The sequence below is a fragment of the Microcaecilia unicolor genome, chromosome 4 (assembly GCF_901765095.1).
Source record: "Microcaecilia unicolor chromosome 4, aMicUni1.1, whole genome shotgun sequence".
NCBI lineage: Eukaryota > Metazoa > Chordata > Amphibia > Gymnophiona > Siphonopidae > Microcaecilia > Microcaecilia unicolor.
Genome location: NC_044034.1, coordinates 209,525,820 through 209,542,774, shown reverse-complemented (window position 1 = coordinate 209,542,774; position 16,955 = coordinate 209,525,820). Strand labels below are relative to the sequence as shown.

General features: G+C 46.3%; 1 protein-coding gene across 2 annotated transcripts in view; it reads right to left on the bottom strand.

Moving 5' to 3' along the window:
- The window catches only part of FADS2 (fatty acid desaturase 2), a 119,688-nt gene that overhangs the window by 53,037 nt on the left and 49,696 nt on the right, over positions 1-16,955 (bottom strand). For both annotated transcript variants that reach the window (XM_030201183.1, XM_030201184.1), the window contains exon 3: positions 9,054-9,251. In XM_030201183.1, the coding sequence (XP_030057043.1) occupies positions 9,054-9,251 (198 nt within the window). The remainder of the gene's footprint in view (positions 1-9,053; positions 9,252-16,955) is intronic.

The window sequence follows — 16,955 nt, the reverse complement described above, 5'->3', positions numbered from 1 at the left end:
TTTGTAAAAGGGGGAGGGGGAAGGGGGGTAAATTTGTGCCAAAGGCCATGGAGGGTTAAGTGACTTGTCCACGATCACAAGGAGTAGCAGTGACATTTGAAGCCTGGTTTCCCTAATTCACAGCTTAGCGCTCTGACCATTAGGCTACTCCAATCCAAAGAGAGTATTCACCTACTGCAGATCATGTCTTCAATGTTTTTATTTAGCTATTATTATTTTAACAGTTGTACAAATTTTGCTATGCATTGTTATGGTTTTCCTGTGCTGTAGTTGCTAGTCTTTGATTCAGGAATTTCACTGACATTAGTGTTCAGGGTTGCTGACACATATTTTACTGACATATATTTTACTGTCACCATTTTGTGGACAGTTGAACTTTATTATACCACAATTCACTTCCTTTTGCACCAAGACATAGTCCCTGACTACTACAGCTTTGAAGAACCTTTGCCCATGGCACTGAGGTACAGGACCATTGATGAAGACATTTGTAATGATGTGAAATTATTATTATTATTATTTATTGATTGTCAGTAAATTCACTGACAGTTGATAACTTTGTTAGAATTCAGTTGTCTTTCTATTAATTTTGGGGCTTATACTTGCAGCAGCCCAGGGTAGGAACTAGCAACAGTTAGAACATTCTGCAGTAGTTTTGACATTTGAAGGCAATTATGTGGAACAACTGCATATTAATTATTGAACATTATGTGGACTTATTTTGCATATTAAACAATGTAAATGTATTTTGTACAATAAAGTAGTTTTCCAACCTTGTTTTGCTCATGAATATTTGACTGAGTTCTTTTAGAAGTTTAATGGGTGAAAGACTTCAGGTATCAGTGTTGAGAAAGAGAGGGAGAGGGTGAAGGAGGGAAGATTAGGGACAGGGATACAAGGAGAAGAGAAGAGGGAGAATGGGGAAATAGACCTAGAAGAGAAGCAGGAGAGATTGAGATGAGGGAAGAAAGGGGGAAGATCAGGATAGGGAACAGGGAGAGAAGATCGTGATGGGTGATGGAAGGAAGAGGAGACAGTTCTAGAATCTTGGGGGAGCAGAGGAGGGAAAAGATGACTATGGAAATGACTAAGAGAGCAGAGAAGGAAGGAGATGACTATAGCAGAGGGAGAGGGAGAATCTAGAGAGAGGAAAGAGAAGTGTCCAGGCCTGTTCCCCTTACTTCTCATCCTCTTCCTACTATTCTCTTTCTCTTCTTTCTTCTCTAACCCTAGCCCTTTTTCTGCTTCTATCTCAGGTGCCCAAACATGCATACTCCATCCTCCACCACAACTCCCTCAGCCCCTTCATATCATGCCCGTCAATGACATTCCCCATCTTCTAGCCCCTGTTTCACGTTCCTCAGTCAATCATTGACCCATTCCATTTCACACATCTCTCATCTTCCAGTCCCAATTTCACATACCGCCAGCTCATCATAGTCCCCACTCCATCTTACAAAACAGCCAACCTTATTCCCTTCCTCCAACCCTTCTTCAGTCTATCTATCCTGATTCCCTTTATTTATTTATATTTATTTAAAAAATTTATAACCCACACATCTACAATCCTGAGCAGGGAACAATACACATTGATAAAAATAATAGACATTTCACAAAACATACAACATACTCATAATAGAAAACATCAAAATCCAACATTGTTCAAACAGTCCAAAACTTGCTCTTAAGAGGAGGTATCAAATGCTCGATGAAACAAAACAGTTTTCAGAGCCTTCTTAAATTTGTCTATATTTCGTAGGGCCTGGAGCTGTGCAGGCAGAGAATTCCACAATCTAGGTCCAGCAATATAGAAAACCTAGTCCCTATATTTATCTAAAAGGACAATCTTAAAAGAAGGTACATCGAGCATGTTAGAAGATGCTGACCTCAAAGACCGGGAAGGTTGATGTAAATGCAGATTTGCTGAAATCACAGGAGAGATTTTATTAGTTATCACTATGAATACCAACAACAAAATCTCCATAATCCCCTCCCATTGCTTCCCTTCCCCACGCTAACCATTCAGCAAAAGAGACAGAAAATGACTGTACCCTGGACAACGTTCTCCTCTATTTTACCACCCAGGATCAACTGCTGCTGAAAACCATGCATGCAGTCAGGCCGTAGGTGGCAGAGGAGAAGGATGTTATATGAGAAACAGCTGCTTCCTTCCTCCTCCTGCATGCACAGTATGCTTTGAGGGGGGGGGGGGGGGGGGGGGGGAGGACCAGAAAAGAGACTGGGAGGAGGAAACTGGAATGCATCACTGTAGGATAATGACTTTAATTTCATGACCTGACTTGGTCCAGCCTATGTTCTACTGTAGTGATTTTGCAGACTGGGGAATTACAGAGAAAGAGAAAGATTTTGTGACTCTTCTGCAGCTGCAGAAATGTGGAAGACCAGGAGCCCTGATGATACTATTTCATGTGCACATCTGGCCCTTGTCCCTTTTCCTGCAGGGCCATATCTTTCTTTATGCTATACTAGAGGTAAAGAAGTATTTAGGGATGACATTGGAACTGGTTCAAGGGTATTAAGTGTCCTAGAAAAACCTTCAGCCCTGCACCCCCCCTCAAATTACCAGTCATGCACCCCAACCCTTCACCTTTTGATAAACTTAACAATCATGATCACCTCAACAGTATTCCTCCCAGAACAAACACACATAATTAGACATAATATTTTGAATATTAAATTCTGTTACAACTACCTGTACTTAAAAATATAGATAGGCAGATAATGAAGGAAATTCAAAAAGCTAGGTGGCTGATAATTGCCTGTCACTGCATGGAAAGGTATGCACTGATAGTTCTGTGAGTTATCTGGTTGGAGCAGAGGGCTGAGAACCAGGGAAGCACAATTCAGTTCTCACTGTGGCTCCTTGTGATCTTGGACAAGTCACTAAGGTGGTCCTTTTACTAAGCCATGGCAAAAAGTGGCCTGCAGTAGTGTGGGCATGTGTTTTTGGTGCGTGCTGTGTCAGTTTTTAATGCATCTAGGAAATAGGGCTTTTTTTCAATGAGCCTGCGGTAAAATTGAAACCAGCGCAAGCCTATTTACAGCCCATTGATCTAGCGGTAAGGGCTCACGAGCTACATGTGTGGTGACCGGTCAGTGTGTGCCAACTGCCAATTAACACCGGAAACACCATGTGCGATAGAAAATAAAAAAATAATTTGTCCCGATGGTATGAGTGTGTGCCAAATCCAAAATTACCATCAGGAGAGCATGCTAGCCTGGCAGTAGTCTCATTTTGGCACAAGCTGCATGCGCAGAGCCTACCTTTGAGCACTGGTTCCTAAGGCTCCAGTGTTCAAAGATCTGGTGCTAAAGCCAATAGCACAAACCCCGTAGCGCAAGAACAGCACAGAAACCCAGCACTCCAATGCTCAAAGCAATTGGTGTTCAAATTTTATATGTGCCAGTAAACCGAAAGCAAGAGGGAGGTATGTGCCTTGCGCATGTGCAGAAAAGTTTCGAGGTAAGCGCAGCTCTTGTGTGCATGCCCAGGCAAAACCAGAAGTGCAAGCTCAAATTGACACTATTCTTCTGTGCCTTTAAATATAAGCTTTTCAAACATTGTTTGAAGTTATATTTTTGAAAGGCTCATATTTGACACAGAAAAGCAGGCACAAATGTGTGCTTTCACTTTCACTCCGACTCGCACGCATATTTCTTTCTCACTTTCAGCACTTAGAGGCTGCACAGGCTTCCTTTTGATTCCAAAACAACAGAAAACCGGCAGTGCAATGTCAGAAGTTCAGAAGAAATCCTTTCCTCAAAATCTTCAACACCACCCCCGAGCTGCCGGTAAGTTTTCACCGTTAAGCCCAGCATTTTTTTCTGTGCTGTTGTTTGAACATTGGGAGGGAATACTGTGTAACCTCATTAACATCCATTTCAACACATTTTAATACAATTTGCAGCGCACGTACATTGATACCTGCGCTAGAGCCCTGTGAACATTCTGTGCATATTTACATGCATGCTACTGCGGCACTAATCACCTTTCACGCTGGCTTTAGGTTTTGAGCATTGGCTCCTAAATCTGTCATTGCCTCAGACACAAAGTTAGATTGTAAGCCTTCTATATCTGAATGTAATTCACCTTGAACTACTGCTGACAAAGGCAAAAGCAAAATCCAAAATCTCTTCCAATGGTTTCCTTTAGACTGCAGCTGTTGTTTGCTGCCCTTCAGAAGCAGCAACCCTAGGTGATGACCAGTGGTGTGCTGGTAAATTTTTAACAACAGGCTCTCTCCCCGGTCCACCTCTGCGCCCCCCGCCCCCCGTCCACCCTTGCACCCCCCCCGTCCACCTCTGCGCCGCCCCAAAATTGCAGAGCTGGCTATAGCCGGGGGGGGGGGGGGGGGGGGGGGGCCGGCAATGCATTACTCTCTCCAGGAAAAAAAAAATTAAATGATCCCAGGTTCCAATCTAATTCATGTTTAATGTGGGATAAAATGCCATAAATAAGTAAATAAATATAAACTTTTAATGTTGAGCACCCGATTCTCAAAGTGAACATTTCCAAACACTATAATGAAAATAAAATGATTTTTTTTCTAGCTTTGTTGTCTGGTGACTGTTTTTCTGATCATGCTGGCCCAGTATCCGATTCTGCTGCTATCTGTCCTCTTAACTCCGTTTCCAGGGCTTCCTTTCCATTTATTTCTTTCCTTTCTTCTTCATTTCTGGTCCTCAACTTCTGCCTATTTTCTTCATCCATATGCAGTTTTTCTCCTCTCTTCCTTTTCCCTCATCTCATCTCCTTCCTCACTCTTCCCTCCCCTCCATCCATGTCCAGCATTTCTTCTCTCTCCCCTCCTCTCCCCTGCCCTCCATCCACCCATGTCCAGCGACCCTCCTCTCCCCTGCCCTCCATCCACTCATGTCCAGCAACCCTCCTCTCCCCTGCCCTCCATCCACCCATGTCCGGTGACCCTCCTCTCCCCTGCCCTGCATGCACCTATATACCCAGCGACCCTTCTCTCCCCTGCCCTCCATGCACTCATACCCAGTGACCCTCCTTTCCCCTGCCCTCCATCCACCCAATCCAGCAGTGACCCTCCTCTCCCCTGCCCTCCATCCACTCATACCCAGCGACGACCCTTCTCTCCCCTCCATGATCCACCCATGCCCAGCGATGACCCTTCTCTCCCCTCCATGATCCACCCATGCCCAGCGACTGCCTAGTTCTCTCCCCTGCCACCCCCTCCCGAGTTGTTAATAGAATTCTCCTTCCTCCCTCTCGTCACCAATCTGACTCCTTTAATTCTTTGGGGCAGGCAGTCTTGCCTGCCTGCTGCAAGCACTGACTCAGTCCCCCGCTGGCGCTGCCGGTTCGCGCTTCAAAATGGCCACCGAGACTTACATGGGCGAAGTCTCGCGAGCCCGCCTCTGGAAGTCTCGGCGGCCATTTTTAAAGCGTGAACCTGCAGCGCCAGCGGGGGAGAGTCAGCACTTGCAGCGGGCAGGCAAGACTGCCTGCCCCGAAGAATTCGTCAGGGCGGTGATGTGAGGGAAGAGGGAGGAAGGACAGCCAGCTCGCGGGTTTCAACAACCGACTCGCAAGAGCCGAGCAAAGTTAACAAGCGGCTCTTGCAAGCCAGTGCGAGCCGGCTCCAGCACACCACTGGTGATGACCTATAAGCAGATGATCAGAAGCCCCGCGCTGTTCAAAACAGTGCTCTAAAATCAGCGCCGGAACAGCACGGAAGACTAACGCACCTATGATCAGAGCTAATAGCATGCAAATTTAGGGGCACTATTAGCTCTGATCATAGGGGTACTTCTGTGGGAGAATTGTGCCTGGGCATGTGCCCAAGGCACAATCCTCCCGCAGAAGTTGTTTGACAGGCCCGGGCTGTCAAAAAAAAAAAAAGCCCGGACCTGTCAAACAGCAGAAGAGGTTTGACAGGTATGGGATTTTCTCCAAGACCTGTCAAACCTAAGCCTGCCCCTCCCCCCAAAAAACAAGGCCTGGAGGTTCCCCACCCCCAAACACTAAAAAGATCCCAGTGGTCTAGTGAGTCCACTAGCCCCTACCCCCAATGCTAAAAATACTGGTCCATTTTCTTTATAAACTTGTAACTTTCTTGCTGATCATAAGAATTTGATTCTTTGTGTGTGTGTGTGTGTGTGTGTGGGGGGGGGGGGGTATTCATAGAGTTCACCTTAGAAAATCAAGCAATGATTAGGTGAGTATAGCAGCTTAACATTTCTTGCACGCCATTACTTAGCTGTAACAGAACATGTAGCTGTCCAGGTGAATAAAGAAATGCAGAATTCTTTCTTGCGTGGTGGCCCAAAGGAGCTTCCAGATAGTGCTTTGCAACTTCCTCTTTCTCATAGTCTTCTTCCTAAACCTCCCTTAATTAAACCAAATTTGAAGGAAAACCCTATCTCCCTATCACTGTTCATAACTCCAATAAGTGACGTTAAGGGATTATTAAAACATTGTGGCCAATTATACTAATTAAAACAAAATTAATTAAAATATTCCCTTTCTTCCAGGCCTACTGCTTTACACTTATTTCTCTGTACTAAGGTGGGCAAAAAGAACACACAGAAGCTGTCACGCTGACACTTTACCCACACCCTAGCACTCTTACCTCTTCCCTCACAAACTTTCACTCCTTTCACCAAAAATCTCCAAGTCACCCACACTCCAGTAATTCAATCTCACCCCCCCCCCCCTAACCAGCAAGACCACCTTTAATAATGCTTTACATCATCTTTTTCCCACTCTGCCATGCACATCAGCCAAATCCATACAAACTCTTTTAGAACTGCTGTCTGTTACCAGTGTGAGTACCACACTGATCACAGGATCACTGTTTCCCTGTTTAATACCCAACATTTCCCTTCAACTACTTCCTAACTGCTTACTCCTTTCCCCCTACCACAAACACTCTCAACATATGCCCTCTCTCTTCAGCTGCTCCTACCCTCTCTCACACCCTCATGATCAAAAGCCCCACACTGTTCAAAACAGCGCTCTAAAAATAGCACTGGAAAAGCGCGGGGCTTTACCGCACCGATGATCAGAGATAATGCATGCAAATTTAAGCAGCGCAATTATCTCTAATCATGGGGTAGAAGTGTGGGCGAATTGTGCCGAGCATGCGCTCTGCACAATCCTCCCGCACTTGTTTGACAGGTTGGGGCTGTCAAAAGCTCAAACCTGTCAAATCCTCATGATCAACAGGGCTGGAGGTCCATGGGACCACCAGGCCCTGTCTACCCCTGCCCCGAGCAGCGTGAGCTGGAGGTCCGGCGGACCTCCGGTCCCCCCGACGATCCCCCCCATGTTCAGGGAGGCCTGGAGATCTGGTGGGTCTTCAGCCCCCCAAACCCCCAGAAAATGTCAAGTGGCCGTTGGCCAAACCCTCTCCCACCCAGCGAGCGACCGGGGGGGGAGGGAGGTCCGGTGGACCTCCAGCCCACCCCAACTCCCCCCCCCCAGTGTTGTCCAACCGATCCCTGGTGGTCCAGCGTGAGGATAAGTAGTAGTAGTAGTAAGGACAACCCCCCTCCTGGCCCCCCTACCTTTAGTTGGAGGAAGGACGCAGCCTGCCTCCCTCCTCTTCCTTCTGTTGACGCCGCCGCAAAATGGTGGCACCCAGCCCCGCTCATTGCATCCTGGGATGCGCTGGGCAGGGCTACAATCCATCTAAGGGAGCAATTCCCTTACATGGTCTGTAGCCCCGCCCAGTGCATCCCAGGATGCAATGGGCAGGGCTGGGTGCCGCCATTTTGCGGCGGTGTCAACAGAAGGAAGAGGAGGGAGGCAGGCTGTGTCCCTCCTCCAACTAAAGGTAGGGGGGCCAGGAGGGGGGTTGTCCTTACTACTACTACTACCACTAGTACTTATCCTCCAGCCCCCCCCCCCCCCCCCGTTGCTCACTGGGTGGGAGAGGGTTTGGCTGGCGGCCACTTGACATTTTCTGGGGATTGGGGGGCTGGAGACCCACTGGATCTCCAGGCCTCCCTGAACCTGGGGGGTGGGATCGTCGGGGGGGACCGGAGGTCCACCGGACCTCCAGCCCCCTGTTGGCAGGTGACAGGTTTGATTTGGGGGGGGGGGGGGAACGGGGGCCTGCCAGCATGCAACTGCATGCTGGACAGGGCTCACCATTCCTCCCCAATGATCAGCAAACCCTAACGCCAGCTAGCGTAGGGTTTGCCGCGGCCAGCGACCCAAATTTTGGCGCGCTGGCCACTGATCATTGGGGAGGAATACCTAATGCCCTATTTAGCATGCATTTGCATGCTACTTGCGCAAAGAGTCCTCGAGCGCGTTGTTTCACGTGCTCAAGGGCTCTAATCATGGGGTGGTAGCGCCGGCGTTTGCTTTTGATCATCTGGGCCTCAGCAACTGACAGAGAAGCTGTTGCTAAGGCAACAGAGACTCAGATTGAACACCTGATGTATCCTGGCCAACGAAGTGCCCAGCTCTCCCCAGGAACAGTCAGCATGGCCAGTAATGGCCAAAACAGCAACCTGGGAGTCCAGGTAAGATTTATTTATTTAAAAATAAATATTAACCCCTCAGGGTTACATTAGGAGTGTGGGCTAGCAGTCCCACAGGACCACCGGGGTCTTTTTAGTTCTTGAGGGAGGCGGGCTTAGATGGTCCAGGAGAAAATCCTGGACCTGTCAAACCTCTTCTGTTGGTCTCCCCTATTCCTTCCTTGCTGGCAAACCCTAACGCCAGATCTGAGCTGGCGTAGGGTTTGCAGCAGAAGCAGTGCCTGCTCTGATCCTGGGGCGCAGACAAACGTGGACACGTCTGGCACTAATGGTTCTAGAACATGTGTTTGCTTCTGATCATCAGCCCATAAGCGTATGAAAGGGACATGATGTGTCATCACTGAGACACAGGTAGTTAGTTATTACGATTGTACAGGTGAAGTCACCTGGACAAATGATAGTCTTCCAAAGCAAGCTTTTGGTGTTTCTTGAGCCACCAGCCCCTTAGGGTTATTTTGTGAGAGCTCGTGCCTGAACAGAGAAGATAACTTGTGAAGGAAGAAGGTGATGCTTACCTGGGAAGTTGTAAGGAGAATTATGGTTATCATAGTGGAGATCAAGCCAGTGCCAAAATACCAAAGGGTGAACCAAGCTAGGACTTCCAATAGCAGAATATGACCCAGGTAGAGAGAGAAAAACACAGGGTCTCCATTGAACAAAGCCATGTCCTCTGCCGTCTTCCGAAGAGCTCGGAAATCTTCAATCTGCTGCGCCTGTAGTGTTAAAGCAGAAGTATTTTATAATGTTAGAAGCCCATGTGCCCCTACCTGGGCCATGAAACAACACTAGTGGCCTTTAATCACCTGATTTGCCCTTTCTAGTTAAACAGTTATTGCATCAGCCAGTTCATGGCACCCAGGACTAGCATGGTCTCTCTTTCATATCTTTGCTTGGTGTGAAATCCCTCAGGTAGTGCAACATCCTGTAACCGTAGCTGGGTAGCAATTCTGAGAGACACTAATCTGTGAATAGAATGTGCAGGAAGTTGAAATGCAGAGTGTAGAGGACACATGGGGGATGAAAATGCAACCCTCAATGGATGCATGGGGGGGGGGGGGGGGGGTACAGTGCAGTTGCAGTCAAAGGAAAACAATAGGCCCTGATCTTTCAGATTGTTCACTTACCCTGGTACAAGTGGCTTCGGGGTGCTTTTGGGTTGGCCATAATTGTGGATCTTAACCATTAAAATGTCAGGTGAGGAGAAAGACACCTATGGCCTCAAAGTTAATTGATGAGAGGGAATGGGGTGCTAAGCTGAAGTTTCACCAAGACTGCCTAATACCCTTATATTGGCCCTGATTAAGATCAATCTCCTGAGGGACAAGAGAGGTAAGAAAGAGAATTAATATTACTGCTATGAGTTTTAGTGGCTATTTTAAGACCCACGATCATCATGTTGGGAGTGAGTTGGCATTGTTCCTGGACTACTAGACACCAGGGACCTCCCAATAAGGCTGGGGTGAGGATTGGGAGGTGTGGTGGTCTGCTAGGGGGCTGTTTTAAGCAAAGTTGCCGTGTGATGGGGAGTTGTGGCCACATGGATGGGGGGGGGGGGGCACATGCTATGAGGGAGTCCTGCATTGGGGGAAGGGGTTGTGGCCTCAAGAGAGCTGCTGATAATGGGATTGAGGCTCTTTACACCTGAAGGTGATTTTCCCACATGCAGCTTTCTAAAAATCACTGCTCCCTCTGTATGTGGAGGGGCTTACGCATTCAGTTTACATTTGGCAGACTCTCTTGTAAATGTTGTACGGGAATCTTTTGCAATTGTCTGCCCAGTCTGAGGGATCCTTTTTTCAGATAACCCCATCTGAATAAACAGTTTTCACACAGTCTTTTGATGTTTCAAGTTTCTTAGTTGTTGGATATACCAACTCATGGAAAGGCCTTCAGGGCAGTTTATATAATTAGTATATAAACTGGAGTGAGAGGAGAGAGACAGTAGGTGGAAAATAGGTAACCATCCTTAACAGATTCTGGAATTCCAATGATCTTAATATTAAGTGGGTTTCATCTTCTAGGCCTTCCAAGTTTTAAGTCATTATACCATTGCCACATTTTGGGGCTCACTTTTGAAAGAGAAAAACGTTTAAAAAGTGGTATAAATTGACATCTGGATGTTTTGCTTTGCAAAACGTTCAAATCGCTATTTTCAAAATCCATTTTCTAAACGTTTTTCTATGCTGTTTGTCTGCAATGCATTCAAATCACAAGCGGGCATTTTGGGGTGTGTTAAGGGTGGGATTTGGGCGTTCTTAACACTAGGACATTTTTCTGCCATAATGGAACAAACAAAAATGTACAGAACTAAAACTAAGATATTTTGAGCTGGACCTGTTTTAATAACGACTAAGTCACAAAAAAGTACCCTAAATGACCACATGACCACAGGGTCCCATAAAAGTTAAAAATTGAAATAATAGGGGTCCATATTGGAGCTACAGGATATCTGTTCCCTAGTACGGTGTCACGTGGTTCCACCCATTCCAATGCATTTTAGTAAGGTATGAAGTCAAGTCTCTCACTCCAGCCACAGAAACTGCAAAATGATCCTCAAAATAGCATTTGATAGTTGGCAATGCTACTTCTAAAGGAGTCAAAACCTCTTGCAACCAACTTCTTCTGGGGAGTGAGAAGATCCACTCCCCAATCCTGCACCTTTGGATAAAGGTACTAGACTTTTTGTTTAGAATATGATAATGAACAAATAACACAGACAAGGATACTGCCAATCCCTAAACAAGCAAAACTGCCTACAGGGCAAAGAAAGAAAGAAAGAATAGTTGATCTTTCTAACAAAGAACACTTGCTATACACAATAAGACATGCTGGGGCCCAGAGGAGAAACTAAAGAGGGGGCCCCAAAACCTTCCTTTAGGTTATGCTATGTATTGATTTGTGAGAACTATAGTGCTTTGCTGTGTTTGTCATGTTATTACTACTCCTTTTTGCTTTTATATTATTGGTGGAACATTTTTTCCCTTGTTACTATTGGACCTTCAGATGGAAGCAGGCTTGGAGCCCCCTGTGACAAGAGGACCTTGGGCAATTGCCCAGGTTGCCATTCCCTAATGCCAGTCCTGTGAGGGGGATGGCATCTATAGGACTTTAGAGGGCCAAAGGCTCAGCAAGCTCATTATAGAGGCTTTGACCACCTGATACACCTAATTTGGTTTACTCTGGAACAGGGGTTCTCAACCCAGTCCTCAAGACACACCTTGCCAGTCAGGTTTTCAGGATACCCACAATGAATATGCATGAGATAAATTGGCATACAATGGAGGTAGGGCATGCATATTTATTGTAGGTATTTTGAAAACCTAACTGTCTCCCATTAGGCACAACTATAAAAAAAAATTACAAATAAAAAAAAATGTACTAAATATGCAAACATGATCTCCACGTGAAATACGTTTTCTTTGATCCTGGTTACCCAACCACTTTCTTAGACTCTATCCCTTGGATTCTAAATAGGTCACCCAGAGCTGGACGACAGAATTTCTGCACAGATCTGAGATCTCTACTCACATGGATTGTTTCAATTGGCATAATAATCAATTAGTGCTTAACTGACAATAAATTAGGCACTTAATTGACACTAATAAGAGATTATGCACAGATCTAAGATTCGTGCGCCTCTAATAACCACACTCAATTGTTCTCATGTGCATCTCAGAAAGGGGTATGCTAAAGGGAGGGGCATATGTGGGCCAGGGGCAGTCCAGGAAGTTAGGCATGAGCTTGGAAAAAATGGCCATCTACACCTAACTTTGGGCATGGGATAGAAGTAGCTTCTTTGAGGCATAAATCCCTTTCGCACAGTTAAGCGCAACTTGCTCTCTGAGCCCCTGTTTTATAAAGGTGGAGCACCCTTTTTAGAATAAGGACTCAGCGCAGATCCTTTTGGCGCTATGTATAGAATTTCCCCCTAAATGTGCTGCTTCTCCTTCTCCATCAACGTCCAGACCTGTAACATCCACTCAGTAGTATTTAAATGTTTGCTTGACATTTGACTTCCATCTTTTTTTTCCTATTTATGTTAATAGTAAACTCTTTCCTGGAATTGTGCCTTGTCCCCTCTCCTTATTGTGTGCTTAGTTTTTCCTTGTGAACTTTATTGTTATTTTGTTTTCTCTTTTTCAGGAGTAAAATATGGAGTGTGTTTCCTTCTTTTTCTGTATCAAGTGTATTCTTGGAAATGATTTAAAAACTGATACCCCCCCCCCCCCCCCCCCACCCCAACAACCATGATCTCCATACACAAGCCAGGTAGCTGCTGTCCTTATCCTAATCCTGACAATGGCTACTGTTTTGGCATGTCTGCCTTCAGGAACACCTACCTGGGGCATAACATTTAAGGTAGTCAAGCAAGTCACCCATTCTCTGAGTCTGCATGTGACCTGTTTGAAGTATAGCATGAAAGATAGCCACACAGATCACACACGGACTCATAGCCAAGCAGGTCACCAATCCTATCTTTAGAGCTATGCTTCAGGTGTGCTCTTTTCTTATAAACTGTCTCAAAAGGAAGGCAGTGTTGAAATAGTGGTTGTTGGCAGAGCTGGGATAAGGACTGCAGTACCCTTGTTCAGGATTGTGGGTAATGTCTGTGTCAATGTGACTCTTATCTGCAATTGAAAAAGATTTACAGTAATGTTTCATTACCAGATAGGACACTTGAGCATTTCATGGGTAAACAATTGCTACATGCAGCATGGCTCTCTAGCAAACACACTGAGTCTCTGGGCATCTGATATCCCTATAGACACAGTTTCCTTTATCCTGAGAGTTTTAAACATGGCCCCTGTAGTAAGACTGACAATTCTTAATACATAGAGCAAGCAGTGTTCTAGAAAGCCAGACTGTTCTTTGCCCTCCCCCACCCCCCTCATAAGTATATTTAGGATATGATGGATCATCTCAGCTATTATCTACATTTGCTCAGGTCCTACAGAAGTCAAGCCTTTCATAATGCAAATGGGACAATTTATCATAGCCCTTCCATGGGTCCATGAATAATGGGGGGGGGGGGGGGGGGGGGGGGGGGGAAAGCTGATGTTTCTATATCCAGTCACTGATCTAAAGAGCTTGAATAATAAATGAATGTAATAGAATATTTGGAGCTCAGAAAGAAATGTTAGAAAAATCTTCATACAAACATCTAGGGGGCATGAAAGAAGAAAACAGTAAAAAAAAAAAAAGAAAGCGGAGGGCAGAAGATCTTGCAGATATAACCACAGCTTCACCCAGTCTTGAATTAAAAAACATCAACAATCTGTACGCTTCTCTCACATTCACCACTCCGAGGATTCCTCAAAGATAACATGTCTGTGGCCTTCCCCATCAGTAGATCTCTGACAAAAATAGTTATTTTAGAGTTTACTGAGATTAAGGTCTATTTTCTTATATTGTACAAATATTCAATGCCAGCCTCTCCTCCACTGTTATCTCAGAGATGTGGAAGCTAGCTTTGGTGCATCCACTTTAGAAAAGACAGGTGTAGATACTTCAAGTTTTGTGAACTATAATCCTGATTCTAACCTGGTTTATCTATCAAAACTACTTGTACTGGAACTGTTTGTATTCCAGCAGTTTTCCAAATATATCGAGAAACATATGGTACTACATCCAAGTCAATTGAGTTTTTGGACTGGTCATAGTATGGGAACAGACATCACTGCAGTTCTGAATGATGTCCACAAAGCATTTAACCAAGGAAAAGCAGCTCTGGTGGTATTCCTTGACTTTACAGCCACTTTTGATCTGGTTGACCACCAGCTTTTAGTAGCTCAAGTACTGGTTTATCTAATGTGGTTTTCATCATTTCTTGCAAAGCATTCTTTTCTGGTTTTCTTTCAAAATTCATTCTTTTCAATGCAATTGTCATGTGGGGTCCCTGAGTACTCTCCCCACTTCCTATATAATAATTTGCACCGCCGTCTGGATGCCTGGGTTCGTAACACACTTCCCATTGGTCCGCCCTGGCGATGACGTCAGAGGGTGGATCAGTGAGAGGGAAGGGAAGCCAGCACCAGCCAGCCACAGAACGTTGGAGGTGAATAGAGAATAGCCCCCCTCCCTCCCTCCCCCCTGTCCTCCCTCCGAGTTCCAGGCCCCCCTCTCCTCCTCCCCCCTCTCCTCCGAGTTCCATCCCCCTCCCCTCTGAGTTCCATGCCCCCCTCCCTCCCTCTCCTCCCCTCCGAGTTACAGGCCCCCCTCCCCTTCCAGTTGTAGGACCCCCCCTCCCTTTCGAGTTGCCAGACGTCCCCTCCCTCCCTCCCCTCCGAGTTCCACACCCCCCCTCTGAGTTCCACGCCCCTACCCTTCCGGAAACAGGAAATGAGGGCGGGACCAGAGGCAGAGCTGAGACAGATGGGAAGGCAGTCTGAAGCGCCGCTCGCCTTCACTGCTGACACCGGACCCTGAGGTAAGAATATTTAAATTACAGTCGGCACTTAGGAAGGCGAGGGCTGCCGGAGGACAGCTCATGCTTGCACTCGGCGGGGAGAGAGAGAGAGAGGGAGGGAAGCGCGGGGGTCTGGAACTCGGAGGACAGGGGGGGGCGTGGAACTCGGAGAAAAGGGGGTCCTGGAACTCGAAGGGGGGGTCCTGGAACTCGAAGGGGAGGGGTGCCTGGAACTCGGAGGAGAGGGAGGGAGGGAGGGAGGTAGGGGGGCATGGAACTCGGAGGGAGGGGGGCTGGAACTGAGAGGAGAGAGAGAGAGAGAGAGAGGGAGGGATGGAGTGAGGTAGGGAGGGGGGCGAGGAACCTTGCTAGCGCCCATTTTATTTCTGTCGGAAACGGGCCTCTTTTACTAGTCTTTTTAATATATTTTTTGGGCCTTTAGCTATTATAATTCAAATGCTAGGTATTAGTGCTTATTACTATGCAGATTACATTGATTTTCACTATAAGAACATAAGAGTAGCAATACTGGGTCAGATCAATGCCCATCTAGCCCAGTAACCTGTTTCCAGCAGAGACCAATCCAGGTCATAAGTACCTGGCAAAACCCCACATAGTAGCAACATTCTATGCTACCAAATCCCAGGGCAATCCCATCTGTCTCAATAGCAGACTATAGACTTTTCCTCCAGGATCTTGTCCAAACCTCTTTTAAATCCAGATATGTTAACTGCTGTTACTACATCCTCCAACAAAGAGTTCCAGAGCTTAACTATTCGTTGAGTGAATAAATATTTCCTCCTATTTGTTTTAAAAGTATTTCCATGTAATTTCATTGAGTGTACCCTACTCTTTGTACTTTTTTTAGAGTAAGAAATCGATTCACTTCTATTCATTTTACTCCACTCAGGATTTTATAGACCTCAGTCATATCTCCCCTCAGCCATCTCTTTTCTAAGATGAACAGCCCTAACCTTTTTAACCTTTCTTCATATAAGAGGAGTTCCATCCTGTTTATAATTTTGGTTGCTCTTCTTTGAACCTTTTCTAATTCCGCTATATCTTTTTTGAGATACGGCAACCAGAACTGAATGCAATACTCAAGGAGAGGTTGCACCATAGAGGCATTATGGCATTTGCGGTCTTATTTACCATCCCTTTCCTAGTCGCTTCTCATATTTCTAACATACAGACTTGGCTTTACAGTATTTCTTCTTGATTGGCTGAAAGTCTTTTGGTATTGAACCCTTCAAAATCTGTAGCAATTTAGTTTACTGATCGGGCCCCTGAGACCGTTACTTGCTCCTTCTCTGTTAGATTCTCCTATTTAGTTGGTTGACTCGTTCAGATATTTAGGAGTGCTCATTTACAGGGCCGTGCCGATGCGGTAAGCGAGGTAAGCATGGCAGGAGGGCGCCATCCTCTGGGGGGCGCCCCGCCGCACCATGCTTACCTCGCCCTCTTCTCCCCAGATCCTTTTTTTTTTGGTTTAAATTTACCTCTCCGGCGCGCGGCAGCGTAAGTGAGAAGGAGGCGGCGCTCCCCCGGCCGCCCCGACGTGTCTTCCCTTCGCTCGGTTCCGCCTTCTTCTGACGTCATTTCTGACGTCAGAAGAAGGCGGGACACAGCGAAGGCAAGACACGTCGGGGCGGGGGAGCGCCGCCTCCTTCTCATTAACGCTGCCTACGCTGCAAGCGCCGGAGAGGTAAATTTAAACAAAAAAATGGATCTGGGGAGAAGAGCGCTAGTAGTGTAGCGCTCGTTTTCGGGGGGGGAGGGGGGGCGCTGGAGAGGCCAACTGCAGGGGGGCGCCGGAGACCCTAGGCACGGCCCTGCTCATTTATGATGGAATTCACGAGGGAAGGGTCAATGCTGGATCTAGTACTCATACATGAAGGAAGTGTTTGCAATGTTTGTGTGGGTGCCCACCTAGGTAATAGTGATATCACACAATATGGTTTGATATAAGAGCAAAAGCAGAAGAAAAGAGGTGTTGATACTCCTATACAAA